Source organism: Harmonia axyridis, chromosome 3 (assembly GCF_914767665.1).
Source record: "Harmonia axyridis chromosome 3, icHarAxyr1.1, whole genome shotgun sequence".
In the NCBI taxonomy this organism is placed as follows: domain Eukaryota; kingdom Metazoa; phylum Arthropoda; class Insecta; order Coleoptera; family Coccinellidae; genus Harmonia; species Harmonia axyridis.
The window spans coordinates 32,974,923-32,994,718 of record NC_059503.1 but is presented as its reverse complement, the minus strand read 5'-3'; the positions used below and the strand labels follow the sequence as shown (position 1 = coordinate 32,994,718).

The window sequence follows — 19,796 nt, the reverse complement described above, 5'->3', positions numbered from 1 at the left end:
GCCGAATCGGAAAAAAACAATAAACGAAAAATGTGTTTCTTTTGACCTAAGGAATCTTCGGTTAAAATATATGTACAAGTCAAAGACTCACCCTGTATACCTCAGCGATGTAATTAGTTTATTAGGTATAAAATAAACTTTTTTCTTCTTCTTCTATCAGATACAAGCGTCCAAGATTATTCCAACTAAAATTTTTCGATGGCATGACTGCCATCGAAAATGATAGACGTATCATTTCTAAAAGCACAGGCAATCCCATTCCTCGCCATTTAACTACTCTCCGCATTTCGGGAGATAAAGGTACATTTCAAACGGCAAGTCAGTTACATACTTAGTTACTTTAGTTTACACCAGTCATACTCAACCTTTTTTTACTTTGGGTCGCATAATTGCAACTGTTCATTCTTGCGGGCCGCAGTAATTTACCTACTTGTACAACTAGCTTTAGCCCGCTCGGTTTTCGTTTATTGCGCATAATCAAAACCCTTTTTTCAAGTTGGTTACAAAGTAGCCCAAGTACTTTCCTAAGCTCTACTGGTTTCTGCCTGTGTACCAAATTTTATAAAAATCGATTCAGTGGTTTATGCGTTAAAGCGTAACAGACAGGCAGATTAAGTTTTTTCGCATTTGTTATATTAGTAAGGAAGTGCGAAAATAAAAATATACAGAGTGTTAGGAAAACGCCCCCGAAAACGAAAACAGGGGATACTATTGACGATTTTAAGAAAATTGGACAAATTTTTTCTATCGCAATATTTTATTTTGGTAGGTACCATTATTTCTAAACCCTTTTTTTAGCATAATTCACGCAATAATGCTAATAAGAGGTTTTAAAAATAATGGTACTGGCCAGAAGAAAAATTACATAAAAATATGACAATTTAACTATATAATCAGCTAAAAAAACGCACCCAAGAATACATAGAAACGAAAACTACAGCAAAAAACGTGAGATAATAAGGCATTCTCGCTAAGATGATTAGGTAGTATCATAGTAGGTATGTATAAAGAATCCATTGTTTATATCTACTATGGTAATTGTGTTCTGTGTGTACGCAATAAGGGAGAAAACAAAGGTAAATAAGTAAATATTGATACCTTTATTTTTGCGTAATTTCGAAACCTTATTTGTGATTCTACTGTGAAAACTGTAATATTGATTTCACATTATAGTGAAAACGGACAAGAACAAACTCAAAGAAGTACACAAGAACAGAGTGAAACCGTATTTCTCATAGCAAGTAATAATTACTGAACAGTGCTAGAATTAAGAGACTGATGTAATTTTTAATTAGGAAAATACTGTATTAAACCTTTAAGATGTAAGATCCATTGAGATTATGAAACGTATTATGCATATATAGATATTAAGCTATAGATAAGTCAAAAAAAAAAAATTTTTATATTTGTATAGAAAATTTTTTTCTCTCAAAGAGGGAAGGTGTAGTATGTATCAGTATGAAGAACCTGTATATTTTCATACTTGAGACGACAAGGTCCGTATAACCAAACACCATCTTAAAATATAAATATATTTACTATGTTTACCCTTGTCGATCGTGTTGTATTTATCAACTCGCAAGGTTGTTGTGAATATACAATATAAATAGTAAATATATATCATGTCGTTAGACACATAAAGAAGTAAGAATGATCTTATTCAATAGTAGTCTGTAATTCATTCATTTTGATGCTCACATTCTTGAATTACATTATGTGAGTTTTCATCTGTGATCAGTACAGTGTGCAGTAAGAAATAAATACCCTTTGATGAGTCTGGAGAGTATTAATTAACCATTCCTTCAACTGTATAACGATTGACCGAACCTACCCTAGCTGGGTACATCACACTATGCCATGGCTCGGGCCGCATAAAAAGGGCCAAAAGGCCGCACGTTGAGTATGGCTGGTTTAGTTTAGGCCGACGCTACGCACGAAAATTTGGAGCTCTGATTTCCCTACAAGCGAACATACTAGCGCCCTTGAAACTGGTTGACGGTGACCGTCGGTTACCGTTATGCAGAAACATACTAAGTCGACGTAGAGAAGACCAGTGTTACGTACGAAAATCTGGAGCACTGCTTGACGACGACCGATCTGGAGGATCCAAATTTTTGTCGATTCGTTGATGAATTGTGTTGAGTTCGAAGCATACTTTTCCGAACACGATGGTGACAGAGTAATCAATGAAAAGAGAGAGCGTCCCTATCTTTACGACGTGAAATCCAAATTTTATGAGCATCGAACAATTCGGCATAAAACATGATTGATTTATGAACCAGGTTAATTTTCATTCCTTTTTGGATCTATTCAAAAAAGTTAGTTTCGTTTACTCATCTTTACAATACTGAAATAACCACTGCATCATAATTTATGAAAACTCACAATTGGCAGATCTTTCACAATATCACAACCAGCTCAGAATGAAGTATCTCAATCCATTGAAATGAATATATGAGGTGTTTTATGCTTAGAATTGTTATGATGAATATCTTCTACACATTAACTACTGGGCGTATTTGAAGAAGTGAAATGAATTTTCATTTTGACAAAAGTCAAATTAACACATTTCACCTAATTAAATGTTCAAAAGATTCCCCATGATAAGCAGCGCACAGTTCTATACTCTGTTCAAAGATTCAGACGGTTGATAACAACATCGATTAACGAGAAAAAACATTAATAATGAAAAATTATACTAAAAAAATTGCCTAAATAACACATCTAAATTCACCATTATTTACCATAGTAGTAGGTTTCTTAGTTATTAGTGGCTCACACTGTTTGAATTTTCAAAAGATATATGCCTAAATCGTCCATTAGGATTTCCCCTGCCCAAAATATCTCAAACACATTTTTTTGGATATATGGACCAAGTAACTAAGCATCCAGTTTATAGGCTCCGATATAGCCCAAGTCAAAATAATATTATTGTAGAATACTCACCTAAGCAATGTTCTTTTGAGTTCACGAATTCACATTACGAGACGAATTGAATAAGAAAATTTTAGGAGAGTTTTCGAGTACATATTAATATTACATTTATTTACTGGAAAGGATAAATAAATAAACAATTTCAAAAAATCGTACCTATTTAATATCTTCACAAAACAAATTGCAGATTCATACAACAAAAAAAAAGCGAAAAACATTCTGAATATTTTCTAGAGAAATAAATTAACCTGGAAGAGACAATTCAGTCGATGAATCAATATAAAAATCTTCCATTTTATTCACAAAATGAAAATAACCCGAAGATAACTAACAGGACTAAATCAGAGCAAAAATCATTGAACCCTAAAAAATGATAATGAATAATTCTCAAGTGCAAAATAACTAGTGAATGTTTGGAATAATCGAACATTTAGGCTGAAGAAAATTTGTTTCATAAGTCGATAAATTCCATTGTGACTAGATATATTACAATATTGATGGAATAATGAAGAAATATTAAGTTACATGAAGGATATCATTGAGTTTAGTTCCATAAAAATATCGTTCTTCGATATATCGGTATATCATATTCATATATTAGACGTGGATGTTCAAGGAATTAATAATTGTTATAAATGTCATCATCACCCTGTACAACATCAAAAATTTCAGTCTTTTCAGATCAAATAGACGTTTCTTATGTCATTCAATGTGTAATATATAATTTGAAACAAAAACTTGAAGCATTGCTGAAACATTTCTCAAAGAAAAAATAAATTATTGAAAATTTGGTTTCTATAAAGTCCACTTACATCACAGTATCACTAGCGTAATATATTGGAATACATTCAGCATTTTTCCTACATTTAATTACATCTCAAAAATACAAGAGCTATAATTGTATCGTTATGAATCACTTCATAGATATTCCATAATAAATACATATATAAAAGTTCTCAGTCGATTTTGTCATTTGATACATTTGATACAATCAATGCACAAAAGGGGTCTATAAATAACATCGATTAACTTCTCTGGAATAGAAATAGTCAAATCATACAAAAGAAGGATGACATCGAAGTTGGGAATGAACGAATTCGTTATCACAGTAACCGGTGAAAAAGTTAAAACCAAGTTCAGGTTTCGAAATGCTTGTAGATCGCAGTGACGTAGCTCATCACCTGCTGCCAATCTGGTCTTTCTAACTGGACCATATCGTTGATATTCTACAACAAGATAAGATTGATAAAATAAATGTGGGGGGAGGGGGTGCATAATTTCATGATTATGGATATCATTCACGAAATTATTTTTTCTAAATTTAAGCCCTTGTTCTTGAATTCCCCGGTAAAAATACGCTTGCCACTTCAAAAGTGATTTTATCTGGTCAATTAGTTCATTAGACTAACAGAATGACAGTTTTTATAAACCGCTGCAGGGTACATACACGATGTGTTAGGGGTTATTCTGCCTTCTGCCGATGTTCCAAACCGGTTACCCATCCAAGTCCCAAACGCGCTGCTTGGCTTCAATATTCTAACGTGAACTGACAATTTCAGCGTGTTATGAGTGACTTTGCTGAACTAGCAAAGAGCCACTACAAATGTGTAAATAATATAGTAAACAACCACTTCTGTAAATGTGTATATGTTTGGAGATCACAGATAAATATAAAGAAATATCATTCTTGTACTTCCAATTTACTCAAAATAGCTCTCTGTATTATAGGTATTCTCGCTTATAACAAACATAACCGAAATTCAAATTTTGTAAAAGGTAGTTCACGTAAGCGGTCACTGAATTTTGTGATTAATTAATTCATTCATTACAAAAGAATTGTAACTACGCATTTAAGGGGGGGGGGGGGTGTTGTAAAGTGGTAAACTCACCAAGCTAGTGGATATTCCAACGCTCTCGGCCGCTGAAAAAGCCATAGAGAAATTCCTTCGCTTCTCGTGTTGGCTAAGGCTATCGTAGGGGATTCGATCCGGTAAGTACGTGTGCAAAAGTGCGCAGAGGGCAAGACCGTCGTTCCAGGAACTGCTGAAATTTGTTATGTCGATGTTCTGGTAGCCGACCGTCTTATTCTGACACCACTTCAGTAGGGCGTTCCTCTTGGAGCCGCCATTCTTGATCAGTCCATTCAGCGGGTCTTTGCGTTCGCCTGAAAGAAGAGCATTGAGGTTAAGAAAAGCCGAAGACAACTTTGAATTATTGAGTGTAAATTTCTGATCAACAAAAATGTGAGAATTTCTTCATCAGTATGTATTATGATCAGTGTCTTAGTGATGCGCGAATGCTGATTCAAATATACTTTTTCTTCTTTGTAGTATGAACAATTCCCATGAAGTATGTCTTGAAAGTTTTAACACAAAGGACCCCGCACATTTAGTTAGGGAAATAGCTTCTGATTTCTGATGCCTTACTTTTTCGAAAAAATAGATCGGGGGTTCTTGAGGATTTTTTCTCTAAGTTATAGTTCTCGAGATGCTCTCAGTGAGCATCGTACTACACTATCGAACAAAAAATCACATTCACATTTACAATAAATAAAAATAAAGTGACAATGAAGACCAACATTCAATTTTAGGGACTTGTTGATAACGCAGGTCTGTACTGAGATAATAATATTTTTCATGTAACATGTACAGGGTGGGCAAATTTCGATGTTTTAGCACTACAACTTTTAAACCAGAGGAGATAGACAAAATCTGATACCCACTTCTCGATCTCTTTTTCTGAGAAACTAAAAAGGGTAGTTTTCGTTTTTGGCCACCTTCTTTTGTTTTCGAGTTATAAGCGAAAATTGGAAAAATGGCGAAATCGAAAAACAGTTATATCTCCGCTAATACTCATGATAGAGCTCTGAAATTAAAACATTATACAGGCACTTTTTTATGTAGAATCCAGTGGCGTGCTCGTATTTTCAAAAGTGTTTTTAATTACGAAGCTATGACCCAAAGTTATGTTTTTTTAAATAGGAACACTAGATTTTTGTGCCATTTTCTGAAAGCTTAGTTTTTCCTGATTTCAAAAATATATAACATCGTATGATTCGGATCAATATAAATAATAGAAAATGGCCAAAAACCTCTTTTCACCTAAGAGTCTCAATATTTCTATGGTTTCAACTGTTGATGAACACAGAAAAATTGAGCTTTCTATAACAAGAGCAGTGTCCTTCCGTCAATCTGATTATTTCTATGCTTTTCACTTATTTCTACAAAATTCGAATCTAGATATGTTTTATAAATTTTTTATCTAAAAATTGATTTGGAAATAACGGAGAAACCACAAGATCGAATTTTTCAATCGAAAGAGTTGTAATGAGATGCATATATCAGGAGATTATTTACATAGGTCTCCAAAATCAATACGCACAAGTACCAATCCATTTTAAACAGCATATGAAACAATGCATATCTGATTGAACTCAACATTTTAATTACGAAGGGACAAACAAGAAATAATATTTTACCTAATAATGACAACAATTGCACAATGCACAGTCGACACCTCTTCTCGATATTTCAATAGATGAATATTTTGGGACAGCGTGACGACTTGGTCGGTGCTGGGGTTTAATCAGGTCTCAATCTGATTAACCTCGGGACAACTAGAACAGGACATGCGCTAACTAGGCCTCTATCTGCCTACTCCTAGTTAGCAGGGAAAAAATAAAACAGTAAAATAAAATATACAAACAGATATATTATAATACACAAAGTGCTACAGAAGGTAGGTAGGTGATATTTGACTGGAAATCTTCGGCTTGTCTTCTGGTTAAGTTGTGTACTTCGAGGCTTAAATAGATTGTTGCGCCCTCTGTTGGGGGAAGCGTTAACCTGGTTGGCGGCGCCACCATGATGGTAACGCAGGAATCTGTAATCCCCACAGTACCCCCTTGCTAGTGATTAACGATATATTACATCCCCGCCTGGAAACGCTCGGGGAAATGAACTTGCCGACCTGATCTGGTCGTGTAAGGTCGTCGTACTGCTGGCGCTTGCGTTGCTGCCTCTGGTTCTGCTGGAGCAGGTGGGATGGGTTGTTGGGCCGGGGGTGAGTTCTCGCCTGGTAAAAAGAGAAGAATTCCTTCGTCTTCATCGTCCTCGTTCGAATTTACAGCGTCCTCCGGTGAATTTTCGCTGACCGCGATGTAGGCTGGTTTCAGCCTGTCGATCGAGACCGGGACGTTGGTACCGTGAATTCGGAGGGTGTAGTGCTTTTCGGCTCGAGACACCACCTCGAACGGTCCATCGTATGGGTGCTGGAGCGGACGTCGAACGGCGTCGTGCCTTACGAAGACGTGGGATGCGGTGGCGAGATCTTTAAAGACGAAGATCTTCCGCTCACCGTGCCTGGTGCCACTGACTGGTCGGAGCGCCTGAAAGTGCTGGCGCAGGTCGCGAACGAAATCGTCGGAGTTATCCAGGTTCATCGTCGACGTCGAACCCAGGAACTCACCAGGAAGACGGAGTGGTTCTCCGTATATCATCTCAGCGGCGGTGGATTGGAGATCTTCTTTCCAAGCGGCGCGGATCCCCAGTAGTGCAGTGGGTAGTGTGTGGACCCATGTGTCAGAGTCCAAGCATTTAATGGAAGCTTTGAGCTGACGGTGGAGTCGCTCGACCATTCCGTTGGCGGCCGGGTGGTACGCCGTGGTTCTGAGGTGGTTCGTTCCTAGTAGCTTATTCAAGCAGCGAAATAGGTGGGACTCGAATTGACGTCCTTGGTCTGTAGTTACCCGGAGCGGGACGCCAAACCTGGCAACCCAGTTAGTGTAAAATGCTCGGGCGACGGTTTCTGCTGTCTGGTCTTGGAGCGGTATCGCTTCTGGCCATCGAGAAAATCGATCGACGCAGGTGAGGCAATACCGATATCCTTTTGAAAATGGCATCACGATCAGGTCGATGTGCACATGTTCGAAACGGCTCGACGGCGGTGTAAAGTTACCTATCGGAGACGAAACATGTCGTGACACTTTTGACCGCTGGCACTGGATGCAGACTCGGGACCACGCTCGGCAATCTTTGGAAATGGAGGGCCAGACGAATCGCTGGCTCATCAGCTTTGTGGTGGCCTTGGCGCCTGGATGGGACAGGCCGTGGATGGCGTCAAAAGCTGGTTTTCGGAATGGAGCCGTCAGGAAGGGTCGTGCCTTTGTGGTGGATATATCGCAGAAGACGGCAGCGTTGGATCCGGGTATCGTGACTTGGCGTAGAAGTAAGCCAGAGTCTTGCTTCTGGCGGAACTCCTGGAGCTCTGGGTCACATTGCTGGGATGCTGCGAGGGCCTCGAAGTCGAGTGGTGCTGCGATTTCGTCCACCCTGGAAAGGGCATCTGCGACGACGTTTTCTTTTCCGGATATATGCCGGATATCTGTAGTGAACTGCCCGATGAAGTCCAGGTGGCGGTATCGGCGTGGGGAGCATTGATCGGACTTTTGACTGAAGGCGAAGGTCAGCGGCTTATGGTCAGTTAAAATGAAGAAGTGGCGTCCTTCAACCATGTGTCGGAAGTACTTGACCGACTTGTAGATGGCCAGGAGTTCCCGATCGTAGGCGCTGTACTTGCACTCAGCGCCAGCCAGCTTCTTCGAAAAAAAACCGAGTGGTTCCCACTCGTTGCCAACCCGTTGATGTAGTGCAGCTCCAATGGTGTGGTCCGATGCGTCACAAACCAAGGAGACCTCGGCGCCAAGTTCGGGGTGTGCCAGAAGTGTCGCTTTTGCAAGTTCTTCCTTGCATGCGGCGAATGCGGCATCAGCGTTGTCGTTCCAATTCACTGGTGTCTTCTTTTTGATGTTTCCTTGGAGCAGGTCGTTGAGTGGTGCCTGGGTCTTAGCAGTTCCGGGCATGAAACGCCTGTAGAAGTTCAACATGCCAAGGAATTGTCGGAGATCTTTTGCTGTTGTTGGCCTGGGATATTCGCGGATGGCAGCGACTTTCTCGGGGAGTGGTTTTGTTCCATCACCAGATACTAGGTACCCCAAGAACTTTACTTCCTTAGCGCCAAAGTAACACTTCGCTGAATTGACGACAATTCCGTACCGCTGGAGACGTTCGAATAGAATGCGTAGGTGTTCATGATGCTCTTCCTCGGACGAGGAGGCCACCAGTAGGTCGTCAATATAGGCATACACGAAGTCGAGTCCCCGGAGAACCTCGTCGATGAACCGCTGGAACGTTTGAGCGGCGTTTCGTAGTCCAAAGCTCATTGCCGGGAATTCGAATAATCCGAACGGAGTGGTGATGGCCGTCTTCTCCACGTCTTCAGGGGCCACAGGGATATGATAGTACGCTCGTACCAGGTCAATGGTGGAGAAAATTGACTTTCCACGGAGCATTTGGGCGAAGTCCTGGATGTGGCGCACTGGATACCGGTCTGGTAAAGTGCGCGCGTTTAGTCCCCGGTAGTCTCCACAAGGGCGCCATTCGTCTCCCTTCTTTGGCACCATGTGGAGTGGCGAAGCCCAACTGCTCTTCGATGGGCGACAAATCCCTAATTGGAGCATGGACTCGAACTCCTTCCTAGCGGCGAGGTAGCGGTCCGCGGCTAGGCGACGTGGCTTCTGTGAGACGGGTTGTCCTGCTGTGGTGTGGATGTGATGCACTGTACGGTGTTTCACATCCGCTGCTTTGCAAGCGCCATCGGGGCGCGTCAGCTCCGGGAACTGCTGGAGCAACGCGTGATAGCGCGTATCGCCTGCGGATGTTCGAATTCCGGCGATAGTCGCGCACTTGGAGTCCCGTCCCGTGACACTGAGACTCGTGGATCGGTCAAGTAAGAGTCCGTTGCGCAGATCCACGAGGAGGTCGTAATGAGTCAGAAAATCCACCCCGATGATGGCCTTGGACACGTCCGCGATGACGAAATTCCACGCGAAATCACGGCGGAGACCGAGGTTAAGCGTCAGTGGAATTGAACCATACGTAGCGATTGCACTACCGTTAGCCGCGGTTAGCTCGTAACCGGTTTTTACTCGTCGGCCTTTCGCTAAACGTCGCGGAAATACGCACAAGTCTGCGCCGGTGTCGATTAAAAAGTTTTCTCCACTGTTTCGGTCCCTCAAAAACAAGCGGCGTGTGTTGGGGCAGCCTTCGCCTGCCGCGTTCAGCGACTGCCTTTGCCGTTTCCCTGTAGTACGCGATGTAGGACCATCGTGGTTCCGCGAGTGACCGCGCACTTCCGCACGAAGCTTGTTTAACTCGCGGCTTTGTTCGTCGAGGCGCACCGACAACCTCTCCAACACTTCACAAAGCTGTGATTCGCTTTGTGACACCCGAGGTGACACCGCAGATACTTGTTGCGGTGCGACAGTACCTAGCGCTTCCATTATGCAATCTGCGGTCTTGGCCAGGTCGTCCAGGGTTACATTCGGTTGGGCTGCCTGCGCGGCGATGCTGGCGCGAGCGAGGGGGTTGATCCGCTCCATCCACAGGGCGCGGACGATCTCGTCTGCGGCGTTGTCCCCAGCGAGCTGTTGGAGGTACCGCAGGAACTGAGAAGGCTTCCGGTCTCCAATTTCGACTCTCTCCAGCAGTTGCCGCGTCTTCTGGGCCTGTGATTTCCCCAGGCGTTGGAGAAGCTGCTCCTTCAGCGTCTCGTACGGCTTTTGGCTTGGAGGGTTTATGATCAGCTCGCGGACCTCCTTCACGTACCTTCCGTCGAGGGATTTGGCCACCTGACGGAATTTAGCCAAGCTGGCCGTTAGCCCGACATCTTCAAGTGACCACTCGACCTGCTGGAACCATACTTCTGGGTCCTCTGGGGTGAACGCAGGGATTTCAAGGCGTGCGAACATTTCTGGAGCGGGTGCTGCGGCGGATTGGCTCGGCATCTTGGCGTCTGGCGTCCTGGCGTCTGGAGTTAGTCGACCAAATCGTCCCTGTCCATAAAGTTGACGTTGATCACGTCGGGGTCACCAGTTTTGGGACAGCGTGACGACTTGGTCGGTGCTGGGGTTTAATCAGGTCTCAATCTGATTAACCTCGGGACAACTAGAACAGGACATGCGCTAACTAGGCCTCTATCTGCCTACTCCTAGTTAGCAGGGAAAAAATAAAACAGTAAAATAAAATATACAAACAGATATATTATAATACACAAAGTGCTACAGAAGGTAGGTAGGTGATATTTGACTGGAAATCTTCGGCTTGTCTTCTGGTTAAGTTGTGTACTTCGAGGCTTAAATAGATTGTTGCGCCCTCTGTTGGGGGAAGCGTTAACCTGGTTGGCGGCGCCACCATGATGGTAACGCAGGAATCTGTAATCCCCACAAATATTTGAAACTGTGTTCGAGCTACCTAGGAACCTTTTTCCAAGTTCGTTTATCTTTTCGAAACTATTTGTATAAAATAAATATAGATTCGAATTTTGTAGAAATAAGTGAAAAGCATAGAAATAATCAGATTGACGGAAGGACACTGCTCTTGTTATAGGAAGGCTCATCAACAGTTGAAACCATAGAAATATTGAGACTCTTAAGGAAAAAAAGGTTTTTGACCATTTTCTGTTATTCATTTTGATACGAATCATACGATGTTATATATTTTTGAAATCAGGAAAAATTAAGCTTTCAGAAAATGGCACAAAAATCTAGTGTTCCCATTTAAAAAAACATAACTTTGGGTCATAGCTTCGTAATTAAAAACCCTTTTGAAAATACGAGTACGCCACTGGATTCTACGTAAAAAAGTGCCTGTATAATGTTTTAATTTCAGAGCTCTATCATCAGTATTAGCGGAGATATAAATGTTTTTCGATATCGCCATTTTTCCAATTTTCGCTTATAACTCGAAAACAAAAGAAGGTGGCCAAAAATGAATACTACCCTTGTTAGTTCCTCAGAAAAAGAGATCGAGAAGTGGGTATCAGATTTTGTCTATCTCCTCTGGTTCAAAAGATGTAGTGCTAAAACATCGAAATTTGCCCACCCTGTACATCAATTTTTCAAAAGGCGGAATCCTTGAACGGATTGGAACGAACTCAACTTCAATATTTGGAGCCGATATGTCTAGCACATTCCATTTGTGAGTTATTGATTTCGATTTCGAATTTTTCATCAGTGAGTAGAATACAATTTTTGACTTTCGACTTAAAATTCGAATATTACTGTTATTTGGGCAAAATGACTGCTCGATATCTTTCTGGCAAAGCCAGATACGGGGAATACATAAATCGATTTATTTTGTTTGGCCAGAAATTCATTTGTGATGCGAAATTAATTTTCTTGCAGAAATTTATTTGACATTTTTTCTTGGATGAATTTTCTGTTTCAAACACTATGGAACGCTTGAATCGTTTCCCTTTTTTGCTGCCTCATTTAATCTTTTTCTCGTTCCTCGAGGCACAAAACTCAAAAAAGAACAAACTGAATACTTACTGAGGTCAGAGTAGCTATTTCTCCTAGAAAAGTCGATGCCCTTTTGTAATATAGACTCTCTGAAGTTTTCCTCAGTTTTTCCCTTTGGAATTTCGTTTTTGAGCAAGGAATCTGAAATAACGAATACAATAGAGACCAGCGTTGATGACACCCACTCCAATTCTCGTTATTTACATAAATAAAATTAATTATCTGTTCGGATATCTCGACTTACCCGTGATGTGAATCTTACTCCAATCCCTGACCAGCTTATTGGGCTGCTGCTCCTTCAGTGGAGTCTTGATCTGTACAAGTGGTGGTTCATTTTCGCACCATTCTGATGACGTGCGAAGAGGTGACGCTGGAGAAAAAGATGGCGCCACTAGTACTACTGAAGGACTCGATGGTGTTCTGGCATCGGAAGCCAAGGAGTTTATGGAGGAGTTTGAGCTGCTTCTAGACACTATGTTGTGGGCTGCAAAAGGATGAAGGTGTCATTAAAGCTCATGAATATTTTGGATGTGTTATATCAGTCTATTGTTTGAATTAATTCTTCATTAATTGATCTGATTTGTTTTTCTTTACGATTTCGTGCCAACCAACATGCCATATAACGATAAGTTACTGAATAATAGATTGAATTGAATTTGTTACTTGAATGTATCTCTTCAATAATGAAACGATACCAATATTAAGTGTAATGTCCATGAAGTCCTTTTAATCCTGACCATCAAGAATAAAGCAAAGGCGTCTTGTCTTTTTCTGTGAGATTTCACACTTAATGTTATGTCTAAACGCAAATTCGATTCGATGTATGTACATAACTTAAGCATGTAGGATTGAGTATTTAAATTCAATCTTTTATGGCTGTATTTGCTTTCGATATTCCTTTATAACACATATTCCTCAACTTATTCGATTGACCAGAAAACATCTTACCATTTTTCGTTATTGGCTTTCCTTGATTTTCGATGCTTTCAATCAGGGATTTCACTGACTGTCTGCTGTTCTGTCTGCTCAGACCAATCTTTGCCCTTCTGGTCAAGTCTTCGCCCCCAGGGAAACTTGATGGTCTAAGCGCCACATTTGCTTCGGTTGTTACTGTAAAAGAAGAATTATGTTGATAAAAATTCTGAATATGGCGAGAGAAAAATTATTATCAAAGTGAATCTCTGAAAAATTATTTAAAACTTACTGATGGATTGAAAGATTTTTGAAAAAATATCATCCATCCTCCTTTAGCGCCACTAGCGCTAAATTCCCAAAACGTCAATGCATCCAAATTTATTATAATACATAATTGTATTTTCAATTTTGATAATTATCCCAGAAAATATTGTTAAATGTTACATAAAAAGCAAATATATTTCGATTATTGCAACCTCATAACTAGGCTCTTATTCGCAAAATACTTCTCGAGACTAGAATATTTTCTATGCTCTTGTGACATTATAATCGATTATACATAAGAGTTTTAAAAATCTTTGACGTTTTGAAATTTTTACTTTCTGTAACTAGTTATGAGAATCAAAATATTTTGCAAATGTTGATGAAAAGTATTTTTCCCAATTAAAGGCAAAAATGAAGAATAATTGTAATACTAAAATACTTGAACCACCTAAATCATACTTGCTCCTCGACTTCTTAGGAAAAATTGTAGATTGAAACTCTCAATGTTGATCTGTACTTCTTTCTTCAAATCAGACATTGCAGTAGATATATATTCTTCTTTAAAAAAATTATCATTATGAATAATTTAGGAGAAAAACTTTCCTCTTCTATTGACGATAAAAATCACGCAACATGACACTGAACAATAATTGCTTCCATTGCAACGAATTGACAAATAAATATCTCCTATTTAAAAGCGTTATTAGTACTTTCGATTCAAATTCAAATAGTCACATCCTTTTCTATTTCACCAAATATTGTATGAAAAAGGTTGAGAAAGACTATTTTTAAGAAGTAATTTTGAACATTTCTAAAGAATTTCAAAGGTTTTCATTCACCCATGGAATTATAACAGGACATGCATTCATCAAGACTGCAGTTACATAAATAATTACTATCACAAAGAAAGTCCATGTTAATTTCTTATATTAGAAAATTAATTATTTGTTCTTCAGTCTATCAGTATAGCATTTTCCCCATCTCTCCAAAATGTTTAAGGCAACATTATAGGACAATAAAACCTCATCAATATTAACGCATCACCCAAAACACTCACCTACCAATTAACAGAGTAGTTTTGTTGAGTCCCTTTCGTGGAAGAGGTTTAGGTTTCGATTCTTCAAGATATTTTTTAACTTTAGGAAAATTTTTGTACATATACTACGTGGTTTTAAAAAAACTTGATTAGCCAAGAAAATCGAAGATAATTGTTTCAATTTGAGGTAACACAAAAATGCAATATATCGAATGAAATCTATTTACATATAAAAGAAATAAATATCCAATCATATACAGCGATAAAATATGAAAGTAGAACGACACCAAATAAGATAACGAAACGTCACTCATCCTTCGCCAAACATGAGGTAGCAGCATCTGCACCAGAACTCCCTTCGCTACCCAATCCAAAATTGTACAAGGAAGCATTCGATTCTCTCTCCACCATGGGATTATTCAGGGTAGTGAAATCTACACAGGGGATGCTGGTCTTGAGATTCAACTCGGACAGCTTCACATTACCCACAAAGGGTTTCTGGTGGTTCTTGCTCACGGTACCGCTCTCGAACAAGTGCTGGTAGTTAGCATTGGTCTTCGACTCAATCGGATCTAAGATGGTAATATTCAAGGGTTTCTCCGTGGCGGCAGATTCGAAAGATGGCGCTGAAGTATTGATGGGGGTCTCAGGCCTATCAGCTTCTGAAGTGTTGTCGAACCAGTATTTGCTCTCTGTTTTGAATACCAAGTCGTAGGCAGCTTTTTCGTTGAGCAGTTTGGCCAGGTTTGCTTTTTGGCTTTCCCTGAATTCTTTGATTACCACAGAGTTCGTGTCTGTCTCGTCATTATCTGTAACTAAATTTTCGAATTTTTGCTTGAGAAGAGAAACAGAAGTTCGCGAAGTTGCTTCCTTCAAACTATCAACACCTTCTTCGCTAGTTTCCCCATAATAAGATAGTCTGAATGGGGTTGATCGCTGTCGACTGGTCTGGGGTCTACTGCAGGGCTCTTGAAAATCACTAAAACCATTATCGACGTCGATGAGAGTAACCTTCGATTCACTATCAGCATAGTCTATCAACGCTTCTGGTATGATTTGGTTTTTCGTATCAAACTTTTCATTATCGAGTATATTTTCTAAACGAACGTTATACACTCCTGCAGCTTCGTCAAACTCTTCAACCAGGTCCCCTTCTTTGATGAACTTCTTCGTTTTTCTGACCATGACGTTGGACGATCCAATGCCGTCCATACATTTGGCGAGGGAGCTTACGGAGGGTTCTTTGGATGGATGAGCGATACTATCTTGGAGGATCTTGTCGGATCTAGACTTCATTCTTACAACATCGTTGGATTCATTCATGACTTTACTTGAATTTGGCAGTAGTTCTTCGTGTGGTTCATTTTTGACTTTTTGGACGTTGTCAAAGGTTCGAGTCACAGAAGAATCCACATTCACATCGATTGTGGTTAAGGTCAACTTGTCATCTGTGCAAAATTTTCTTGGTAACGGTTTCGGTTTCCTTGGCTTCGATTGGACATTTATTGGAGTACGTGGTTGAAATTCGTAACAGTTTGTGTAGACTGGCTCATAATAGAGCCAACTATCGCAGTCGGTGGAAGTTCTTGACAGTCTGTCTTTAGGGTTTCTCAGTATAAATTCCGCATTTGAAACGAATTCTTGACAGGGTGGATTTAGCACCAATCTTGTTGATTCACTTTCTTTCCTTGAATCATTCACTTCACCTTTACATTCATGTGGATTAACTATTTCCCCTACTGAAGAATTTTTATCAGATCTTCTTGATATTGTGCCAGAATATGTGTTATAATTAATCTCCTGTGTCAAAAAATTTAGCGTCGACTTTTTTAAGAACTCATTATTTTGGACACCCAAACAATCAAAGTATCTAGCATCTCGTTGATTTATATTTCCAGATGGAAAAATCTTCCCATTTGTACTGCATGAACTATGTTTTTTTTCTTCTTTCAAGAAATTTTCCGTCAAAAGCTTCGAATAAAAATAACTATAACTAATACCAAATTCACTGTTTTTAGAAGAATAGGGTGATATCGAATCAGATTTCTGTCCAATATATCTCAATGTACTGTTATTCTCATTTGTGTGAATTTGTAATGAACTTCTGGAATCAGAATTATCGTTCCCCCAAAAATCACTATGGTGGCTCATTTCCTCAGTTAAAAAATCTCGTGTTAGATATTTCAAATCGTATTCACTATAACTCGTTGAAGAATTTAGAGATATAACATTTATTGGCTCACTTTCCATTGAAAGAAATTCCTTTGCTGTATCGTTTTGGCTTGACTCAATGGTTTTGGAATCATCTATCTTCAAATATTTATCTTTCATAGATTCTATGAATGCTAAATCATTCATATTTATATCTGAAAGGGCTCTCGAATGCCTTTTTTCAATAGAAGATAGTAGATCCAAATCACTTGTTGACAAAACTGACTGCTTTGATTCAGATACTTTGTCCACAGGATATATTGTTGGCGTTGTATCTTCTAATACTGGAGATTGTATTTTTACATCATAGTCATCATAGTCTACATAATTTTGTCTACACAAATATTTTCTGTTGTAGTCAGACTCCACATTAGTATTTCCTAACCTATCGACGTCTTCGAATTCATCCTTATATGTTTTTCTTACATTCATTATGTAGTCCATTTCTTCTTGAGTTGGATGCTGCTGCTCTACGAATCTTTCTTGTACACAATCATCTTTTTCCGATTTTTGAACATTTAACTCATTTCCAAATGTAGAACAAGTTCCAATTGGGGAAACATTAAGCTGTGGGAATGAATGATTTGTTTTGAAGAATCTATCTAAGAAATTAGAGTCCATATTATCTTCGGATTCTTCATCTTCGCTCGATCGTCGCACTTCAATTTTTCCTTCCTTGGTATTGAGTATATGAATTCCCTCTTCGTCGCTGCTTTCACTCGAACAATGTTGATCTTGACTATATTTTCGTTTTATTTCTTGGACTACATCCTTATATAATACCCTCATCTTTCTGTTCTCTTTTTTTTCTTCGATGTCACAAGTTTCATCCAAGTATTTCGTCAGCCAGTTTTCTTTTTCTTCGTCTATTGGTTCGACCGAAGCTACAGTGTGGATAATGTAATCTTCAGCGTTTGTTAGTTCAACGGTGTACAACGATTGGGAATCTTCTTCACCTCTTTCTACATAACTTTCTTTGTCAGAACATTCCTCTATATACTCTGAAATTCGTTTGTACCTAGCCAAGACATCGTCTTCTTCTTCCATTTCAACTGAGTTTATAGACAGCAATCTCATTCTACATACTTCACCTTCTTCTTCGGGGAACGATATACGACCTGTATACTCATCATCATCATCGACAGCACTAGCACTTTTTCTCTGATTGCAGTCTTCTGAAATGTCTTCTATGTGTAGTGTACTATCTTCCACAGTTGAAACACATTTATTCGAATCTCTGTTTTTGTTTTCTGATTCGAAATGCTCTATGAATACTACTGGAGTCTCTTCAGTCTTTTCGATCAAATTCTCAATGCTATTGTCGACACTGGAAGAACTCGAAGAAATGTTGAACGAAGCGGCGAAATTTTTTGCAGGGAGAATCTTCGTAACGACTTTCAGCTCTACTTGAGGCTCTATTCCTCCTTCAGATGGAAGATTCTCCATGGAAGAAGAAATACGGTTGAAAACATATGGAAAACAATTAAGATTCTCCAGGCTCCTGCTTAACCTGGAATCTTTCTTACACATGGTTTTCGTGGGATTCCTCAGTACTCTATTCACGTCTGCGAGGTATTTCTTCATCCTATGCACTTTTCTCAGTTCAACGGTCTCTAGCTCTGTATCTTTACCGGCCACTCTAACGACTGGGTCTTTGAAGATAGATAACAACTTTGTGTTCTTTAAAACTGATTCTTTCAGAGGAGAGCTTATAATTACTTTACTCTTCTTGAAGGTTGGTCGTTTTCTCAGCTCCGGTTTTTGTCCCAAATTTTCCATTGATGTCTTCAGGCGTATTGCGAATCGTTGCTCTTTGGTCAGTTGACTTTCGGGTAACTTTGGGTCGATTTTTTTATAAATATCTTCCAAAGAACCGAAACTCAAGAATTCCTTTATAACTACACATGAATTCCTTTTTTCGTCGAAAGAAACGCGTTTTTTGTTAGAAATATTGGAGCTAGTATCTGAATGGATGCTCTTCAGGGAAGATCGCTTTCTTCCGATTTTATTCGACGGGTCCTTGAATGATTCCAGTTCAGCGATGCCTGTTAGATCTTCTTTGCTGCTATACCTCCTCAGGGGAAATTGTCTGGTGTTGTCCATGGATGATACTCGACGTTGTTCAGAACTGGATGTTCTTGATGAAACTTCAGGTGTGCTTGGAAGGTAGCTCACAAATCTTTCAATGTTGACAGCATTCGATTTTAAGTCTTTTTTCTCTTTATTATTCGTTTGATCGTCAGAGAACTGCTTGTATCCCATCCAAGAAAATCTATCGCTTTCTAGGTTTTTCAAGTTTGGATTCTTGGCTATACTTTCTAATTTTGGATTTGAATAAACCGATTCCAGAAGGGGTTTACTTATAGCGAGATCATGTTTTTTCCTAGGTGCTACAGGTTTATAAGCCGTGCTGTTATCTTCGTATAAGGTTTTAAGTTTCTTGATGTAAGCTTGTTCAGAGGTTAACATATCACTTGGTTTTTCAGGATCTATTTCGTTATACATTTCGTGTAATGATTCCAAAATCTTCTCTTCGCCTTCAGATAGTTTTTTCTGATGTCTAATCCATTTGGGTCGTTTGGAAACTTTATCAGCTTGTTCCTTATCATTGAAAATATCCAAAAGGCTAGGCAAACTACCAAACATCCTTCTATGGGCGTTCTGTTTTGGCAACTGCTGCGAGTTTCTCCTTTCTTCGGGCATAGCTGGAACACCTGGTAACCACACAATACTAGCTTATATCTTTTCGGAGTCTCCGAGGTGGACACCACGAAAGCGTTGACATTCACAACATGAAAAGCACTAAAAACCGACACCAGCACAAACAATCCAACACATCGGATTCGAATCGTCCATCGTTTATCTTATCTACAAATTAGGTGACTCATAAAAATTCATTTCGCGTTTTGCCCAGATCCCGTGATAGTGAAAATATGAGTTTTCCATCAACAAGGCGAGGAAGACAGGATGAGATCTGACCAAGAGGCAACTAGGTAAAACAACTATTTACTTTTATATCGCAGTTATCTGATAGTAAATATGCATATGATTAGGCGTCTCGACACAGAAACGCATAAT

The 19,796-nt window shown here is 39.5% G+C and overlaps 1 protein-coding gene across 5 annotated transcripts in view; it reads right to left on the bottom strand.

The window, feature by feature from the left end:
* Positions 1-3,913: 3,913 nt before the first annotated feature.
* LOC123676894 (cytospin-A-like) overlaps positions 3,914-19,796 on the bottom strand; it is a 90,484-nt gene continuing 74,601 nt past the window's right edge. For 4 of the 5 annotated variants that reach the window (XM_045613175.1, XM_045613174.1, XM_045613173.1 and 1 more), the window contains one exon: positions 14,712-19,432. In XM_045613175.1, the coding sequence (XP_045469131.1) occupies positions 14,814-19,432 (4,619 nt within the window). In that variant the 3' untranslated portion in view covers positions 14,712-14,813. Of the gene's footprint in view, positions 4,161-4,823; positions 5,099-12,322; positions 12,434-12,536; positions 12,777-13,240; positions 13,403-14,711; positions 19,433-19,796 lie in introns of those variants that run through there. The other variant, XM_045613177.1, reaches the window with a different exon arrangement.